At 39.0% G+C, this 17,059-nt stretch overlaps 1 protein-coding gene across 7 annotated transcripts in view; it reads right to left on the bottom strand.

Annotated features, from left to right (window-relative positions):
• Positions 1-17,059, bottom strand: part of KAT6B (lysine acetyltransferase 6B) — a 109,482-nt gene that overhangs the window by 34,392 nt on the left and 58,031 nt on the right. For 5 of the 7 annotated variants that reach the window (XM_063405887.1, XM_063405888.1, XM_063405890.1 and 2 more), the window contains exons 6-11: positions 15,936-16,068; positions 11,051-11,982; positions 9,975-10,096; positions 8,479-8,594; positions 6,321-6,462; positions 3,090-3,251 (exon numbers count right to left, since the gene is read on the bottom strand). In XM_063405887.1, the coding sequence (XP_063261957.1) occupies positions 3,090-3,251; positions 6,321-6,462; positions 8,479-8,594; positions 9,975-10,096; positions 11,051-11,982; positions 15,936-16,068 (1,607 nt within the window). The remainder of the gene's footprint in view (positions 1-3,089; positions 3,252-6,320; positions 6,463-8,478; positions 8,595-9,974; positions 10,097-11,050; positions 11,983-15,935; positions 16,069-17,059) is intronic. The other 2 variants (XM_063405893.1, XM_063405894.1) reach the window with 2 other exon arrangements.

Below are 17,059 nucleotides of genomic sequence, written 5' to 3'. Positions count from 1 at the left end.
GAGTCTGTTACAGACCACTCAACCACGATGAAGAGGCAGATGAATTATTCTGTAAGCAGCTGGGATTAGTCTCATGATCACTAGCCCTTGTTCTTGAGGGGGACTTCAATTTACCAGATGTCTGCTAGAAATATAACACAGCAGAGAGGATGCAGACTAGGAGGTTCCTGGAGCGTGTGGAATAAAACTTCCTGATAGAGCTGGTGGGTGAGCCAAGAAGGGAAGGTACACAGCTGAACCTGCTGCTTGTGAACAGAGGACTGGGGTGATGTGATGACTGGAGGTCGTCTTGGGCACAGTGATCATGAAAACACAGCCTCTCTTTCTTGAAGAAATAATGAGGGCGGTCAACAGAACTGCTACCATGGACTCCCACAGGGCAGACTTTGGCCTGTTTAGGGTGTTGGTTGAGAAAGTCCCTTAGGATGCAGTTCTGCAAGGCAAGTGGGTCCACAAAGGCTAGATGTGCTTAGAGAAGACAATTTTAAAAGAGACAAGAGCAAACCATCCCCATGTGCTTCCAGATGAGCACGCAGAGACAACCTGACTGGTTGAACACAGAGCTTTGTCTCAAGATCAGGGAAAATGAGTCTATCACCTTCGGAAGATGAGGCAGGCACAACAGGACGACTTCAAGGGTTTTGTAAACTTTTGCAGGGAGAGTATTAGAAGGGCCAGAGCACACCTAGAATGCAAACTGGCCACTGGCATACAAGACAAGAAAAAACTGTTGTTATTCTATACCACCTACATAACCACTGGGGGTGGAAGCAAGGAATTCTTACTTCCAAGAAGGGGGCATGGCTTTGTGTGGAGGTAAAAGAGAGTGTGCAGACAGTCCACAGACATTTTTGTACTTTTCCAGAGGAGTGGGTGGCAAGCAGTGCAATGCTGCTGATCCTGACTGGAGGGTTGTCCACTTTTTTATTTCACTGACTCAGGCTTGGGGAAAAATGATGTAGGGGAAGCAGTAGGTCACCTCTGATGCAGTGAGCATCTTGCATGTAATCACCCTCTTTTATACACTGATGTTATTAGTATTGTTGCTGTTACTGTTAATTTCCTTATCTCATTGTTATTTCCAGTAAATTGCTATCCCAACCCATAACCTCTGCATTTTGCCTCTCTCTATCACCAGAGGGAGTAGGGAGCATGGGGCTTAACTTCCAGCTGGGCTTAAACCACAACAATAAGGAAAAGGCTGAGGTGTTTGACTCCTTCTTTGCCTCAGTCTAACAGCAAGACCATGTGTACTCAGGGTACCCAGCCCCCTGAGCTGGAAGACAGAAACAGGGATCAGGATGAAGCCCCTGTGGCCCACAAGAAAATGCTAATTGACCTGTCCTGCCACTGACAACACCTGCAAGTCCACGGAGCCCAAGGAAACTGTTGGAAGAGCTCACCGAGCCACGCTCCACCATTTACCAGCAGTCCTGGTTAACCATAAAGGCCCCAGTTGACTGGAGGTCAGCAACTGTAGAACAAATAAAAGGTGGCAGAAAGAGATTCAACTACAGGTCTGTGAACCTGACCTCTTGTGCCAGGGGAAGGTCACAGAGCAGATCATTTTGACTGCCTTCACATAGCACATGCAGGACAACCAGGGAAACAGGTCCAGCCAGCTTGGTTTTATGAAAGGCAGATGCTACTGGATTAACCTGATCTCCCTTCTATGACTGGGTGACCCACTTGGAGGAGGAAGGAAAGGCTGAGATAAGTTCTACTTGGGTTGAGGGTATGTTCTATTTCTCCTGTCTCCAGTAAGTAGTGACAGATGGAGAGGAAATGGCCTCGAGTTGCACCAAGGGAGGGTCAGATTGGATGTAAGGAAAGCTTTCTTCACTGAGAGGGCTTTGAAGCATTGGAACAGGCTGCTCATGGAAGTGGTGGAATCACCATCTCTGGAAATGTTTAGAATACCTGTATGTGTGGCACCTGGGAACACTATTTAGCAGCAACCATGGCAATGCTGGACTCGATGATCCCAAAGGTATTTTCCAACATTAAACATTCTATGATAAGGGACAAAAATCAAGAGACTCACCTTAAGCTGCAACACCTTAAATAAATGGAGAAAATACTTGTCTAAATAAGAGCTGACGTGTTTGTCACAAGAAGTTCTGACTGACATTAAAAACAGAGTAAATTGTGCCTACATGTCTCACTTTAATTCCATCAAGGCCCACCTCTCAGAAGGATGTGGGCAGACATCCAAGAGATCACTGTATAATAACCAGGTACTCTGACAAGGCTTTTGGGCTTCTCCTAACTACTAGTTCCCACAAAACACTTATTCAAGAAAGAAAATATATAGTCATTAGGAGGTAGCAATACTAGGATCAGGAAGTAGTGAAGCTCTGAGAAACTGCACCTATTCAACACATCCCTTAGGGGCAAATTATGGACAATAATGGAAGCTTTTCCCGTTGTAGGCACATCTAACTACAGTTCATTTTTCTTGGTCATCTCTGACAAGATAGTCCACTCAAGTATTATTTTTGTCAATAGCAGCCATCTATTACTTGAAAATCAGCCACAACTAACACATCCACTCTAAACAAGGCAGGCCCCATGATGCTGGGCAATGCCTTCTTACATGGGAGCAGCAAATAACTGCATTAGATCAGACTGCACACAAGAGAGCAACATCGCTGCCATTTACATCTAAATAGCCAGCTGGAACTGCCAGCAGTCAAGCCATGAAAACACATCAACATTCCAAGTACCTGCAACTTTTACAAGTTAGACCTGGCATACTAATGCAAAAATGCTGGGGAGGGAAAAAGATTTAAATATTCAACTGAAGCCACAACAAATTCTGGAAACAAAACAAATGAAGAAACAAAATCCCCAAACAAGAGAAAGCCCACCCCCGTGGACATGGCTGAACGAATTGTGAATTTGCATCAGTCAAAGGCAAGAAAGTACAACGTATTTGAGATAATGCACATAACATTCAAGATTTACATGGAGGCTTTCAAGCTTTTGAGGGTTTTTTCCAACTTTTGATTTTTCTTTGCTGTTAGCAGAAGTATTAAAGAGAAGAGAACACTACAAATATTAAATAAACCTACTTTTAAATTTTTTACCTTAGAGAAATATCCAACTAAATGGCAGCCTTTCTCATCATTTTTTGTAAGGACATAGAAGAGGAATGGTTCAACATCATAATACAAGGTTTTGTGGTCCAGGAAGAGCTTAGCTAACAAACAAAGATTCTGACAATAAATTTTGCTCACATTTCCATCAACCTAGAAAAGCAAGACAGATGCAGTTATTTCCATGACACCAACAAGTTAGGACAAAACAACTTACTGAATCAATCATATCCTAGAAGGAAACATGAACCGTATGGTGTTACAAGAAACAAACAAACAAAATACATCAAGGTTCAGAAGAGAAATGCCCCAATTTCTTCTTAAATAAGAAATCTCCAGCTAGTGCTAATTACTTTGCATTTTTAAATAACCTCTAAGTGTCTGGATTTATTAAACAAAGTAACTTCACCTTTTAATTGTTCAAGACAGACTTACGTTTTTCACTTTATTCCTGGAATGAAAATGAATATGACTGGCAGATAACAAAAATGCCCTAGTTAAAACTGCATTAAATTGTGGTTTGCTAGAAGGCAATGGAGTACAACAACTTTTGAAAAAACCCCAAACAAAGAAGTGTATTATGTTGAATCCTTAAGGTGTAAGGCCAATAAATGAGTAGCAAAATACGTATCAATCACATCAATGTTTTGGATAAATTAGACAAGACAAAATTTCCATGCCAGGCTAAAACGCTATTGAGTGAGAGAGGTGAATTTCCTGGCTAAATACAACAATTAGTCTAGGTATATTATGAGTGTAAAGAGTCAAGCTGTGATTCAGACAGCTACAGAAAAGCCAGACACAAATGCAGATTTCCTAGATCAATTAGGTACTTCCTGAAAGGCTCAGTCAAAGGCAACACATTTTTGAAATAAACTTGATAGAAAGGTTTGCTTGTACTGATTTTTTTGATAATGACCGTAGCTGTATTTCATTCAGAGAGAGACACATGAAGTGTGCAGAAAAATAAGCCATCTTCTGTTCTAATTTGTTTTGAGTAAGAATCCTAGTTACAAATCTAAGCAAAACCCATCCTTTTGGATATATTCAGGGATTTTAAGGGAACATCAGTAGTAGAGCTGCATTAAGTGGATTGAAGAAAAAACATCCAATGGATGGAGCTACTCCTCCTAAAGGCTTCAGGATAAACTTGCATACAGCTACTAAGAGTCTAACAAATACACCAAGCTCTCTTTCAGCACTCCATTGTCCAGATGCTTTTTCTTACGTTTCACACTTATTAGCAAGTGTGCAAATTAAATGTGAACTTTAAGTAAGCAGAAATGACCACTGGGTAAGCCATAAGCCTGAAAATGCAAATTATGTGAGCTGTCTTTTTCAGTAAGAACATTTGTACAGAAATGTAAAAAACTTCTTAAATTTCAGGCAAACACAGCTTGTTCATCAGTTTTAAACGTGAGAGCAGGGGAAAAAGAGGGACAGCAAGCTCAAAAGGAAGCATCTGTCAGAAGTTGCTTGGCTACAGCATAGTAGTAAGCTATGTCAAAGTCTGCTCTCAAATCTGTCAAAGTCATGCTCTGGGCAGAGGTACATAAATCACAAAATGCCAAACTTATTTCCATTTCTCTCAAAAACACAAAGCATGATGGAAACCACACACTCTTCATTCTGCTTAAAAGAAAATGGCTGCACAGAATTCTGGAAAAGATCTGTGAAGAAGGACATCAACTAATGACTAAGTTTCTACACCAATCAGTGACAACTGACATTAACCTTTGAAATAAAAAGACCCAAACCAACTACATTTATTTCAGAAGGCTTAAGTCCTTACTGAAAATAGACAAATATAGTCCTTATCCAAAATAGACAAAGGGAATAAAAGCAGTGGAGAAAGAGTTGAGACATTGCTTTCACAATACTCTGCTGCAAATAACAATACTCTGCTGCAAATAACAATACTCTGCTGCAAATAACACATGGAAAACAATCTCCCACCTTCCCATCCCTTTTCTCAGTATTTCTCTGTATTTTACTTTATTTTCTTAAGAATTTTTCATTTACATGTTAGCAGTAGTAATAAAAATAAGTGAGAAAGCACAATTTGCCTGCTCCACAGTTCTTAACACCTGCTAAGAGAGAAAATCAAGTTATTTTAAACTGACTAGGGCAATTTCATCCTTGGTAGGAAAAGAGGTAAGTCTGTTTACAACATAAGTTTTTGCTGATAGATCTTCAATATTTATATAGAACTGCTTGAGTCAGCAAGGAAGCAATCTTGATGCAAATAGTTACTTTTTAAGAGCACAAACACAACCAAATAAACCAAATACAAAGATCTTGTTCTAACTTAAAAAAGGACTTTGAGACTGCATCTACCATTGTTTGAACAGATAATAGCAATGATCAAGCACAGAAGGCATTTATACAATTTGAAAATACAAGTTTGAAGAATATGACATCTGCAATTAAAGAGAAATTATGAACACATGCATCTCAATAATACTGTTGAGAAAATAAGTCCTAGTAACCCCCCCAGTCTTTTCTATTATTACTACCTGTAAGAATTCTTGAGGAACTGGAATGTGAAAGTTAAGGCATAGTTTTAATAACTGCAGGTGTGCTATTAGAAACACAGAATTCTTTTGCCCAGGATATCCATAAAATCTCACACTTAAAAGAAGTCATCTCCCAAAAGAATAACATAGATTAATGGAATCCAAAATTGAGGTTGTGGGAATTTTTATATTTCAGGGCAAGTTTCTCAAACGTGCAAGAAGGCAAAAGCACTCAGGAGCTACATTTGTGATTTTAGAACACACAAGAAGTTGCTTTACTTGCTTTTATACTTTGGGAGCACCTACATTAGGATTAGTCCTCTCCCTACACCCCAGACACTCAAGCAGCCAGAAATGAATGGGTGTCAAGGGGTACTTTTGCTGGGAAGGGAAAGGCAAACCAATCCAAGATGAGAACTGCAAAGGAAGCCCCAAGATTCATCCTAATCAAGTATCTTAAAGAGCTTGGCCAGGGCATGAAGTACAAGTAAAGTACAAATCACAAAAGAACATGGCAGGGTAGAACAGAATTGGGAAAATGGATTTGTGTTTGCAGTATAAACAGAATCTCAACTCGTTTTTGCAGTATAAGAAGAATCTCCAAAGAAGTATTTAAGCATGTTTAAGTTTTCACTAGTTCTACAGCTGGTCTGTAACATCTACAAATTGGTCATCTTCCAAAAATTTATACTTTTGATACACCTACCTCAAATACTGAAAGGTCATTTCTTCTGTAGATTTCATTGGCTGGAGGATGAAACCAGCCACATTTCTCTGAGTGCCTTAACAAAATGTTTTTACTTTTCATGTATTTAAGACAGAATTCACACAGGTAAAGCTTTGGTAATCTGCAGGAAAATTAAGAAGATTTTTTACAAAAAAGTTGGTTACATTCTGTAAATAAAGTTACCACAAATGAAAAACCCTTTCCATTCAAATATAAGGTACCATACATAAATGCTGCTAAAGCATAACTAAATAAGTAAATCCAAAATTAGAGTATTGTGTATAATTACAGAATGATTACGCATTCCCACACTGTCATCAGAATAGGACAATAAGAAAAAAATCATTTTCTATCAATCAAGCACAGTGAACCTAATCCAACAGAATTGTGGTCAGTTTGTGGTCCAGCCTCTGGCAGATCTCAGTTACTTCCCCCTTCCCACACTCCACCTTAGCTTTTGCTGTGGGCTCCATCAAAGTAAGCACACTGCAAAAACACTTCAAATTTCGTCTTTCTTATTCCTAACAAATATAAAGGAAGCACAAAGCAGGATACAAGGGACCTCCGTCCCTTTAATTTTCCTTATTTTGCATCTGGGGAAGGCTCAGAGACAACTTTGCTTCCCGCTGTCTTGCAAATATTTGGGCAAGACAGCAAACTGGTAGGATTGTACCCCTCATCTCCACCTAAACTATCACTCTGCTACAGAAGCCAACCCAGAGAGTTCACATAGAGACAAAACATCCCCTTTCCACACATCTCCACAGCACAGGGAGGAGCCAGTTCAGACTACATACAAGTAACCCACGTGCCCTGTGACCTACATACCATCATAAACCACTCCCTTTGATTATTTTTATGGCTACTTACCTTCAGTTTTAAATTACTGAAGCAGTGGAAGAGTGCTCTAGATATTAATTACTCTGCAAAGTTTTAGAGCAGAGGACGATCTTTATCTGCTCTGAAGTTACTAGCACATCCTAGGATTATAGACATCGTTTGCACTATTCCAGTACCCTAAGGAAGTTCATCAACATCATAAATAATTTGAGCTATCTGTTCAATGATGTAATCCCACTGCACTCAGCTGAGAGCCACAGTGCCTCCTACAGGGTCAATCCACTCTAGGCTCACACTAATAATTAGCCATCATTATGTTTCTATGTGGGATTAATTTACCTGATGGAATAGGTAACTCACCCTTTCACAATATGATATAAATTGAGGGAACAAAAAGCAAAACTGAAATAAACTGACACTACAAAAGCAGTAGTAATAATAGGATATGGAAACGCTCTCCACACTTTTTCAGCCCTTGATTTATATATGCTGGATACATGAATGTCCCTCATTCCCACCACACAAACAAAAGGCAGTGTAGAGTAACACCATGTCACAGCATTTTGGAGCAAATCACGTTGCATGCTGTTAATAGTACAGTTTGACAAACATACAGTTCTGAATATTTTCCAGTGTGCCATAGAGACAATGGATTAATGAAACATTTATTTTCAGCACACACAAAACTCAGCAGAGATCTGCTGAGCACGTGTACCAATCCATGCTCTCTGCCTGACTCCAAGGTGCACCTTTGCAAAGATGGCCAGAAATGAGATGCTGCTGCCACAACTTGCTCACTTTGACTTTTTTTATTTAGCATGACATCTCCCCTGGTCCTTAGAAAAAAGGAGGTTAACAAATGCTGGACCAAAACCAAAAGTAATTTGTCTAAAGGGCCAGAAGATGGATATACTTCATTGCAATGGTGTAAAAAAAAAAAAACAAACAAAAACCAACAAACAAGAAAAACAAAAAACCAATCCAGACAAAACCAAACAAATAAATGAAAACAAAACCAACAAAACCAAACCACAAAAACAAACCTCAAACAAAACCACACTAAGCCATACTGCATGGTGACATTTATGCAGGACTAGGAAAAAGACTTTTTATTGCATCTTTGATTTAGAACTAGCTAAAAAGAATGACAAATCCTTGTTCTCAGTTATAATTACAAAAGCATATTTACTTTTAAAGGCTTAAAGTTATAAACAGTTACAAAACAGTAAAAAATAAGTTGTAATGTTCACATCAGAAAAAAAGCCAACCACGTATGGCAATCTTGACAACTTGCTACCTTGCATATTCCTGTGGGTAAGGTGAAGAGTACCAGGTCTGGATCTCATATTTTCCAAACTCAATCACTGAAGGGTATCGCCCACTTGTTTCACCAGTGTTTTTACATCCAATTTTCTGTCAGGTGTAATTAAAAAAAACATTTTAGTTACAGAAAAGCAGAAGAAACTTGAGCTTTATATAACCAATTTCACCCACTGAAAGCATGAGAAACCTGAAGTATCCAAATCAGTTGCTGAAGCTCTTTAAGCCCTGACAGAGGATGGAGTTTGCAAACACAAAACACAAACAGCAAAAGCCCAGCCAAAGATGGGGCACAACAGTCTCAAGTTCTATTCTCCCACAGCACCTAGTGTGATGACATCTCTGTAACTCTGGTGCAAACTCAAAGCTATCCTTTTGTCAAAACAATGAGAGAAAAGGTATCAGCACAACCCTTCAAGAGTAACTGGAATTTACCTCAAAGAGTCAAGAATATGCTAACACATTGATTTCAGCTATAATACTGCATTTAAGCTGATCAGAAAATGACTGCTAGGCTCTAAAGGGCTGGCAAAATATAAAAGAGTAAGAAAGGTGGGTAAAAAGAAGCAATTTCAATGACAACTTTTACAAACCTTACCACCTAACATTTTTAGGGACTACATATGAAAGACAGAGAAAGCAAGTAATGGGAACTGTTTCCATGAGGAATCAGAAGTGCAAGCTAATAATGAAACTGAATCCTTAAACTCAATTTGAGTTTGTTGGTTAACACACTCTGAATGAAGACTGTAAAAAAGTCACTGTGTAATATCAGTTCTTGTAAACCTGAAAAAAACCTAAGTGACTTCCATTACTGAAAAAAGTACAATACACAGCCATTTATGGAGCCATTTTAAGAAAGCAGCAATTGAAACATTAGATTCACCCACCTTCTAACCCAGGTTCTCAAAAACACTGGTTGCTCATTTCACAGACACAGAAAAGTAAAAGTCTGGTTCACTAGTCTGATTCAGCTCAAATGTTATCACTCCTAGATAAAGTCTACAGTATTTAAACTCAAATTGTGGTAATTAATCAGGTAAAATGAATTTACAGACTCACTAAATCTGGTTTTCTACCCAAGCAGGGTTTGCTGGGACTGACTTAGCTTTTCAGAATACCTGCTTTATTTGCAGAGCAAAGTCATTAGGCACATCCTTACCGACCAATATGCTCTCAGGCCTGACCAGGATGTCAGCTACTTTTAAACTCCCTGTTTGATCCTGTAGTCCCGTGTCCAAAATGCTCAAGTATATCTTTCAAAATCTATCTTAAGTGTCACTGATCATCTGATCCATTCCAGCATGATGCCTTGTTTCCTATCTGTATATACAGTGTCTCCCAAATAAAATTCACAGCAAGCATGATGCGTTAGATTAAAAGTAATATATTAGAAATTAAGATGAAGAGACTGAAAATTCACTCAGTTTTTATTTACAGAAATAACTATATTTTGTGCAACATGATTCTTACCTCCAGGGAAAGTTCTCGGGCCTGCTTAAACACTTCCAAATCCTCCTGTGTAACAGTGTCCTTGCTTCCCAACAGAAATACATCCGTATTTTCTTGTTTGATGCTTAGTTTGATTTCAGTATCTGTTATTTAAAACCAGCAAAAAGTTTATTCACAGACATGAAGGTTATATGTGCATTAGCAAAGTGATACTACCAAACAGGATTGTAACTATGGCTGTTATGAACTCCCCATTTTAACCAAATTTGGGATTGCTAAGCAACAGAAGTGAACCCTTCACCCCCCTTCTTGTTTTGTAGCTTGCTGCTGCATGAGCTATTTTTGGTACTTGCTTGTCTGTCTGTATAAGCCTTTAATTGTCCAGTTCTACTAAATTAGTTTTGAGCCTCATGAAATGGAGCGTATTTTATTACTAGAACTATACCACCTGATAAATTTCAGTATACTCTGGAAGGTAAAAATAAACACGAGAAAAAAAAGTAGCCCTTCAAACTTGAAGATTAATGCTAAGCTAAGTCCATATTCAAACATTGTAAATTAAACGTATTTTTTTTCTTCAATAAAAGCACTAAAAAGGTAGTTCACAACAGTACAGATCGAGTGTTGTGGAGACTGCAGTACGATGGAACCGTTCATGAAAAAGCAATGGAGCAGAGGGAGATGAATTGAAATGCCCCTGTTATAAGCACTGACAGCACACACCCATGATGACAGCACTACTGCCACAGCAAGGGCAGGGGAAGGACAAGGAAGTAGCATGACAAGTGGCTACTCATGCGGTACTACACAGCCATAAGCAACATTATGAAGGCGTTTGGGGCTCCTAGTGTCACTACAGATGCAAAAACAAAAAAACAAAAAAACAAAAAAAAACCCAAAGTGGTGTGGTATTAGTCAGGAAAAAAAAAAACCAAAAAATGTTTTGGAGATTTAGTCAGCATTAGATAAAAGGTCAAAGTTTTGTTGTTTTTGTATGAAAGTGAAGTAAGAACAAGAGAAATAGCTAAGACCTATGTGATAAGAATTTTGGTTTTGGACGGGATGCAGGTTTGGTTGGCGCTTCGACCTTTGCTTACCATCATCCTGATCAGGTTTAATCCTTCCGTCTGTCAAGCTCCCCTTCCCTGGTGAGGGGGTCCCCATCTGAGGGGTCATTTTATACTTTAATCTGCCTAGAATCCTGTGCTTTTTAAAGAAAGCTGTTCTCTTGAGGTGAGCAATTGCTTTCAAAGCATGTCCTCTAGACACACCCCATCCAGAGGCACAGGCATGAGACATAAACCTACTCCTAACCTCTTTCTTTCCATAGAAATGACTATTAGATGTTGATGTGGAAAATAATTCTGGTTTACTACAGAAATGCTTGCGGGGTCCATAGCTTGGGTGACCCTTTTTTCGAGACTGTTCCTGAGTGCTGTAGATATGAGAGAGCCCATCAAAGAGTCCCTTGAGCTGACTGCTACTAGGAAGGCTACTAAAGGAGGGTATGCTTGACTGACTGGAAGAGCTTTGGGGAGAGTTAGAAGAAGTCAAAGTGCTGGATTTTTGAGAACTGGGGCTCTGACCAGAGATGGGGATTGGGGGTAGAAGTGAGGAAGGTGGAGGTTTTAGCTTTTGTGTGGTACCTGTAGCCAACACAAGAGAAGTGCATGACTGTTTCTGAGAGACCTTTTTCCTTGGACGATAGTGCTTTGAAAAGTCTATTATTTCACCTCGTGATCTGCGACCATCAGGTGATGGTGTAAAGAACTTAGTAAGGCCATCAATGAGACCTTTGGTTTTCTTGTTAACTTTAAGTGTAGAGGCAGATATGTAGGTGGAGGTGGTGGTGATTTTGGTGGTGGCACCAGGCCGAGTGGGGTCTGTAACAGGCAATCTGCTGCTTGAATCCTTCACAGATGCAGCATGACCAGATGAAGGTGTGGTACAGACTTTAGTCTTTTGACCCCTACCAGGTGACCCCCTTCCTGTGAATGCATTCACGGATCCTTCATCACTGGTTACAGACCTATGCAAAAATTTGAAAAATAAAAATCAGCATTCAAAATCTTTACTGTCAAATAGCCCTACAGTTTATACAAGTTACCTAGGCCACTTAAAACCCTTTGAAGAAATTTAAAGACTTATACACTTTGGAAATACATTTCACACTATGACACAACATCCATCCTTTTTTATTCCACTTCTTTTTGTTCCCCCTCCCCTCTTATCTTTAAAAGACAGTCCACAGTACATGTAAGTGCTGGCATAGCAAGATCTCCCAAGCATACAGCCTTCCCACATACTTTTAGGCATAGTCAAAGTGAGCTTCTTTGGAAAAAATATCATTACACAGTCTTTGTACAAAAACTGCTCCATCATCATAGAGTTTATTGTACACACAGAGGAGATGAATGTTTTCAGTGTTAATATGATATCAAAACAGTTAACTTCAGACTACATTTGCTTAAACTGTAGAGAAAGTCTATTAATCCTTTAAAGCAATACAGCAAATCTTCAAGAAACTACAATTTTTTTCCCCACACTCTTGTTGGATTATGTAAAACATGTCAGTAAAAGTTACCACCAATGATCTAAAAGCCAAATGAGGTAGTTATTGAGAGCATTACAACAAAACCAAAGAAACAGACTCCTTAGAAATTCTAAAAACAGCAAGAAACAAAAATAGCAAAGGAGAGGAAAGAGCAAGACTACAACGAAGGTGCATTTGCAAAAAAGCCATGAACTAATCAGGCCTAACATGGAAAGTGTTAGGAAAAAAACAGAGTGGTGAATCTTATTTAAATGTTAGGAAGAATACCGAAAACCAGCATTTGTGAGAGCAGAATTACAGGCTTAACTAGTTGCTAATAACTGAAAAGAGGAAGTACACTGCAGTACTGTATATTCTAACATACAGAAAGAGAACTTTTGAAAAATATCTGCAATAAAAGAAATAGTTATCAGGACACACAATCAAATTACAAAGCCAAACAAAGCTACACAGTTGTATCATATGCTTTCTTTCATTCCCTTTTCCATCCTGCTCTTTGAAGTTAGCTTATTTACTTTGCAGCAGAAAGTTTACTTCCACAGATTTTTGTCTTCTTAATTGAGATACTAAAGTAATTAATTCCAACAGGTTACTTCTAATTAGGGATTCAACAGCCTAGGGCAGCCATCTGGTTTACTGACCTCCAAGGGCCCACCAGCTTAAGAACTAGCCCCTTTTCCACCCACACATCCTTAAATTTGGTTAGTTCCTACGAGGCAACAAACCCAAAAACTTCTAAGTCTTTAGAATCCTTTGGTGTCATACCCATAAGCCTATCACAAGACCTATTCTCAGTACCAGATGTGGTAACCACCAGCAGTGCCAGAGGCCAGCACACACCTGGTTTGAGTTAATCTTACACAGTAATTGCCTGTGAAGGGCTTCCTACAGATGGGCAACAGGCAAAAAGTTATTCCAGCACCACTGGACAGATTTTCTTTGTACTATACAAGGACTAAATGGCATTGGCAAACCTTCCTGTATTTCATGTGACCACACACTGTTTATGTTTGGCACTATTGCCTTCCATACTCCACAATCACTTTTAAATAGGATTGCATGCGGAAGAGTCTCTTCCCTTATTTTATCTCCAACCACTATTTTTCCAAAACAAGATTACTTTGTTTTCATATATGAGACTTTGAAGTAATAGAAATGTACTGGCAGTATTGCAAATATTTATTTTACGAAGAGCTTCCCAAGCACTCCTGTAAATGCTCATGCAGCTCACGTGCTACAAAGAAAACCTTTATGAAAATATTAATAATCTTCATATAATACCAGAAGAACTTCTGCATCCTTTAGTGTGAGGTTAAAAGTTGCAGCTCAGAATCTCAATAGCAAAACATCACAGGAAAACCCTCATAAAATTTCCAATCTTTCAATAGAAAATGTAATAACATGTTTGAGAAAGGAGGAGAAACAGAACTAGTGTTGGAAGGCGAACATTGCTGCTAAATCCACCCACTGGGAACCCAAACCAGAGACATGTCTGTAGAGAAGTAAGATGGCAGGACTGCATAAGAACCAGTCCTGGTTCTGGTCAGGGCAGGGTTAATTTCTGCAGTAGCCAAGGAGAACATGTCCAGGACCCAGAGGTTACTTTGTACCATCTCCGGGGCAGGGAAAGGCACTCTTCCAGGGAGAAGGGGTTCTTTCCAGTTGGGTAAGCAGGGAGCAGCCATTCCAAATAATCACACGTGAATTGTTTTGCCTGTACACTTTGTTATGGGTACTGTAGCTGTTACTGTTTGCTTTCTTATCTCACTGCTGTGTCCAGCAAATTGCTCTTATCTCAACCTCGATCTTTACTTTTTGTGCCTTCAATTCTCCTCTCCAGACACTGGCAAGGGGAGGGGGAAGCACTCGAGCAGCCGTGGTTTGGAGAGTCCCAGCAGTAGCCCTAAGCTGGGGAGTAGCACTCCTGAGCCCCATGAGAGCCCTAACCTCCAGCTGAAGGTGTACGTGTTTTCCAAGGCTAAAGACAAAGGTACAACTAAAGCCCAAGGCATAGCTAGAGATATAAGGCATATTTTTATTATGCACACATCATGATATATAGACATCTCAACGACCTTCAAATTCCTAAGCTATTTATTCAGGAGGAGCACTGTACAACGTTTTGCCCAGGCTAACAGCACGGTCTCATCAGCCAGTACAACCACATCTTTTTAGTTTCATGTAGTGTCACACTTTATTCCTGCCCTGAACTACTCTTCCAGAGCAACACACATTCAACTTTAGGACAAGAACCAAAAATGCAAGATGAAAGATCCTGGCAGGGAGAAAGGCAAAGGAGAATACAGCAAGATGCACATCTCATCAAGTACATCAGCTGGAATAGTGCAGTATACTCTAAGTACTTTTCCTTCTAGTTTCACATGTGGGCTCCACTGGCTTCAAAAACGTTTGTTTTCCAAAACGCCAAGTTTTACAGCAGCTCTCATGCAATTCTGAATAATACCAGACAGGTTTTTAGACTGTAGAGAAGAATGTTACAATGTACAGAATGAGTAGCTGATAGAGTCAGAAAGCTTTTCAGCTGCTCAGCTGACACAGCCGAAGAGTTAAATAATATTTAAATATGGGGGGAAAAAAGGTGTACGTGGATAGGAACATGTGATGGAGGGCAACATGCTACTGTAGCTGACACAGAATCTGTTCCTGTTTAACACTCAGTGTAATGTCAACTCAGTATTTGAATGCTACTTAAACAATCCTCCAACCAAGACTTAACATGTCCAACTACAGTCTTTTCTGGGAAGACAAATGCTAAAAAAAATTACAGCACACTCTTGTTTTAGATAAACATTCCTGAGAAGCAAGAGGAATTGCAATCTCTTCTCCTAGTAACCGGTGGCAGCTTAACAGCAGAATTCAAGTAATAATCTTTCCCAAAGTACCAGTGAAACCAGAACTTGCCTATCACTTATATAGCTTGCTTTTTGGAATGGGTTTTGTGAGCTGATATTAACTAATAAAGTAGTTTTTATACAGTTATCAAACAGCTCTTTGAGCAGAATGGTCTCCTGAAGTTGTATTATAAGCAGCTTGATGTTATCCACCTTGTATTCCGTAGGTACTTCAATAATTTGAAGCTACACTTAAAAGACAGCTGTGGCATATGTTATTACACAGAAGTTTATTTGCATCTGCTATGGGCACAATTTTTGATAAAAACTTACAGGATCTGAAAAATTAAGTTACAGTAATTTTTTTATCATCTTCTGACATGACACCAAAAGTATCTACTATAATTTAGAAGTTACTGAGCATTGGACTGAAAGGCACATAACTAAATCACACATTATCTACTTTTCCCCAACTTAAAATAGAGTTAAAAACTGTGCTCAAACCTGCACCAGACTCTTAGCTGACTACATTCACATTAGAAACATCTGAAGAACTAAAAACCAAGAGAAACTTACAACATTCGTTGCTTTAATTTGTTTTTCGGTCGTCCAATAGGTTTTGCATATCGTCTCCTTATTTGCGCAGCTTTCTCATGAAGCAGCTTTCTCCCTTTCTTCTTTGGTCTACAGACCTGGCAAATCCACATCCCTACACAAAGGGAAAAGAGTTTAGTGGTACAGTTTATCTCATCTGTGCTGCAGGCGTGTATCAAGATACATCCCAAGTATGTATATGAGGTCAGCAAATTATCCCTTGAACAGGACACAGGGAAAGGAAAGTGGACAAAGAAAGTGATCCACCTCTATCCATGCTCTCAAATTTTTAAATGCAAAGTGCTCATGGAAAGGGGGAAACAAGAAGCAACGAGGATCACAGAAAAAATGATGAGCAATCAGGTTCCTAGAGCAATTTCTGTTCTAGCTTGTCCCTCCTTATACTACCTAGATCTTCCTCCAGACACAATTAAGACAGGGTAAAAAAGTTACATGTGTATTGCAAAGCCACTAGAGTAGTGCATGCTAAAGACTATACTACATCACACCTAGGTATACCTTTTTTAATACACAATTTGAATATAGCATCCTTTTAACATTAGATAGCCATGTCTAAACATATATTATAGATAAGACTGGAGATTGGGAGGGGAAGAACTGAAGAAAGCCTTTAATGTAACTTTAGGATTAAATAGGGAAATCCATAAAGATGTAAGAGCAAAAGTGAGATGTGGCATAGGTCAGAAAACTAGAGATTACAGAATCTGAAGACACATGCATTTGGTTTTCTCTGTTTTTCTAATTAATCTCACAAAAGGCATGAAGAAGACTCTCTTCTACATGTTCCAAAGACTTCTTTGCCAGTGTATATACTCCCTGCATTTAAACAGCCTTTCTAAAATTTCACCCTCAATAAACTAGGCAACAATTACACAATGAATTCATCTGGTCAACTATATGCAGACCTTTATTGTTTTCCTGAGGGAAAAACCCCTCACACAACAACAAATAGAACTGCCTTTGATATGAATGTAATCATATTAGCTATCATTGAAAATAAAAATGAAAATAGCGTGCTTGAGAGGTTTTGGTCACTTAATACAAGACTGCAAATGAAAGTATTTTCATGGAAAGGATTTTTAAGG

This window comes from Prinia subflava, chromosome 9, assembly GCF_021018805.1.
Source record: "Prinia subflava isolate CZ2003 ecotype Zambia chromosome 9, Cam_Psub_1.2, whole genome shotgun sequence".
Lineage (NCBI taxonomy): Eukaryota > Metazoa > Chordata > Aves > Passeriformes > Cisticolidae > Prinia > Prinia subflava.
Note: the sequence above shows the minus strand (reverse complement) of the source record. Positions and strands in the feature narration are given on the sequence as shown.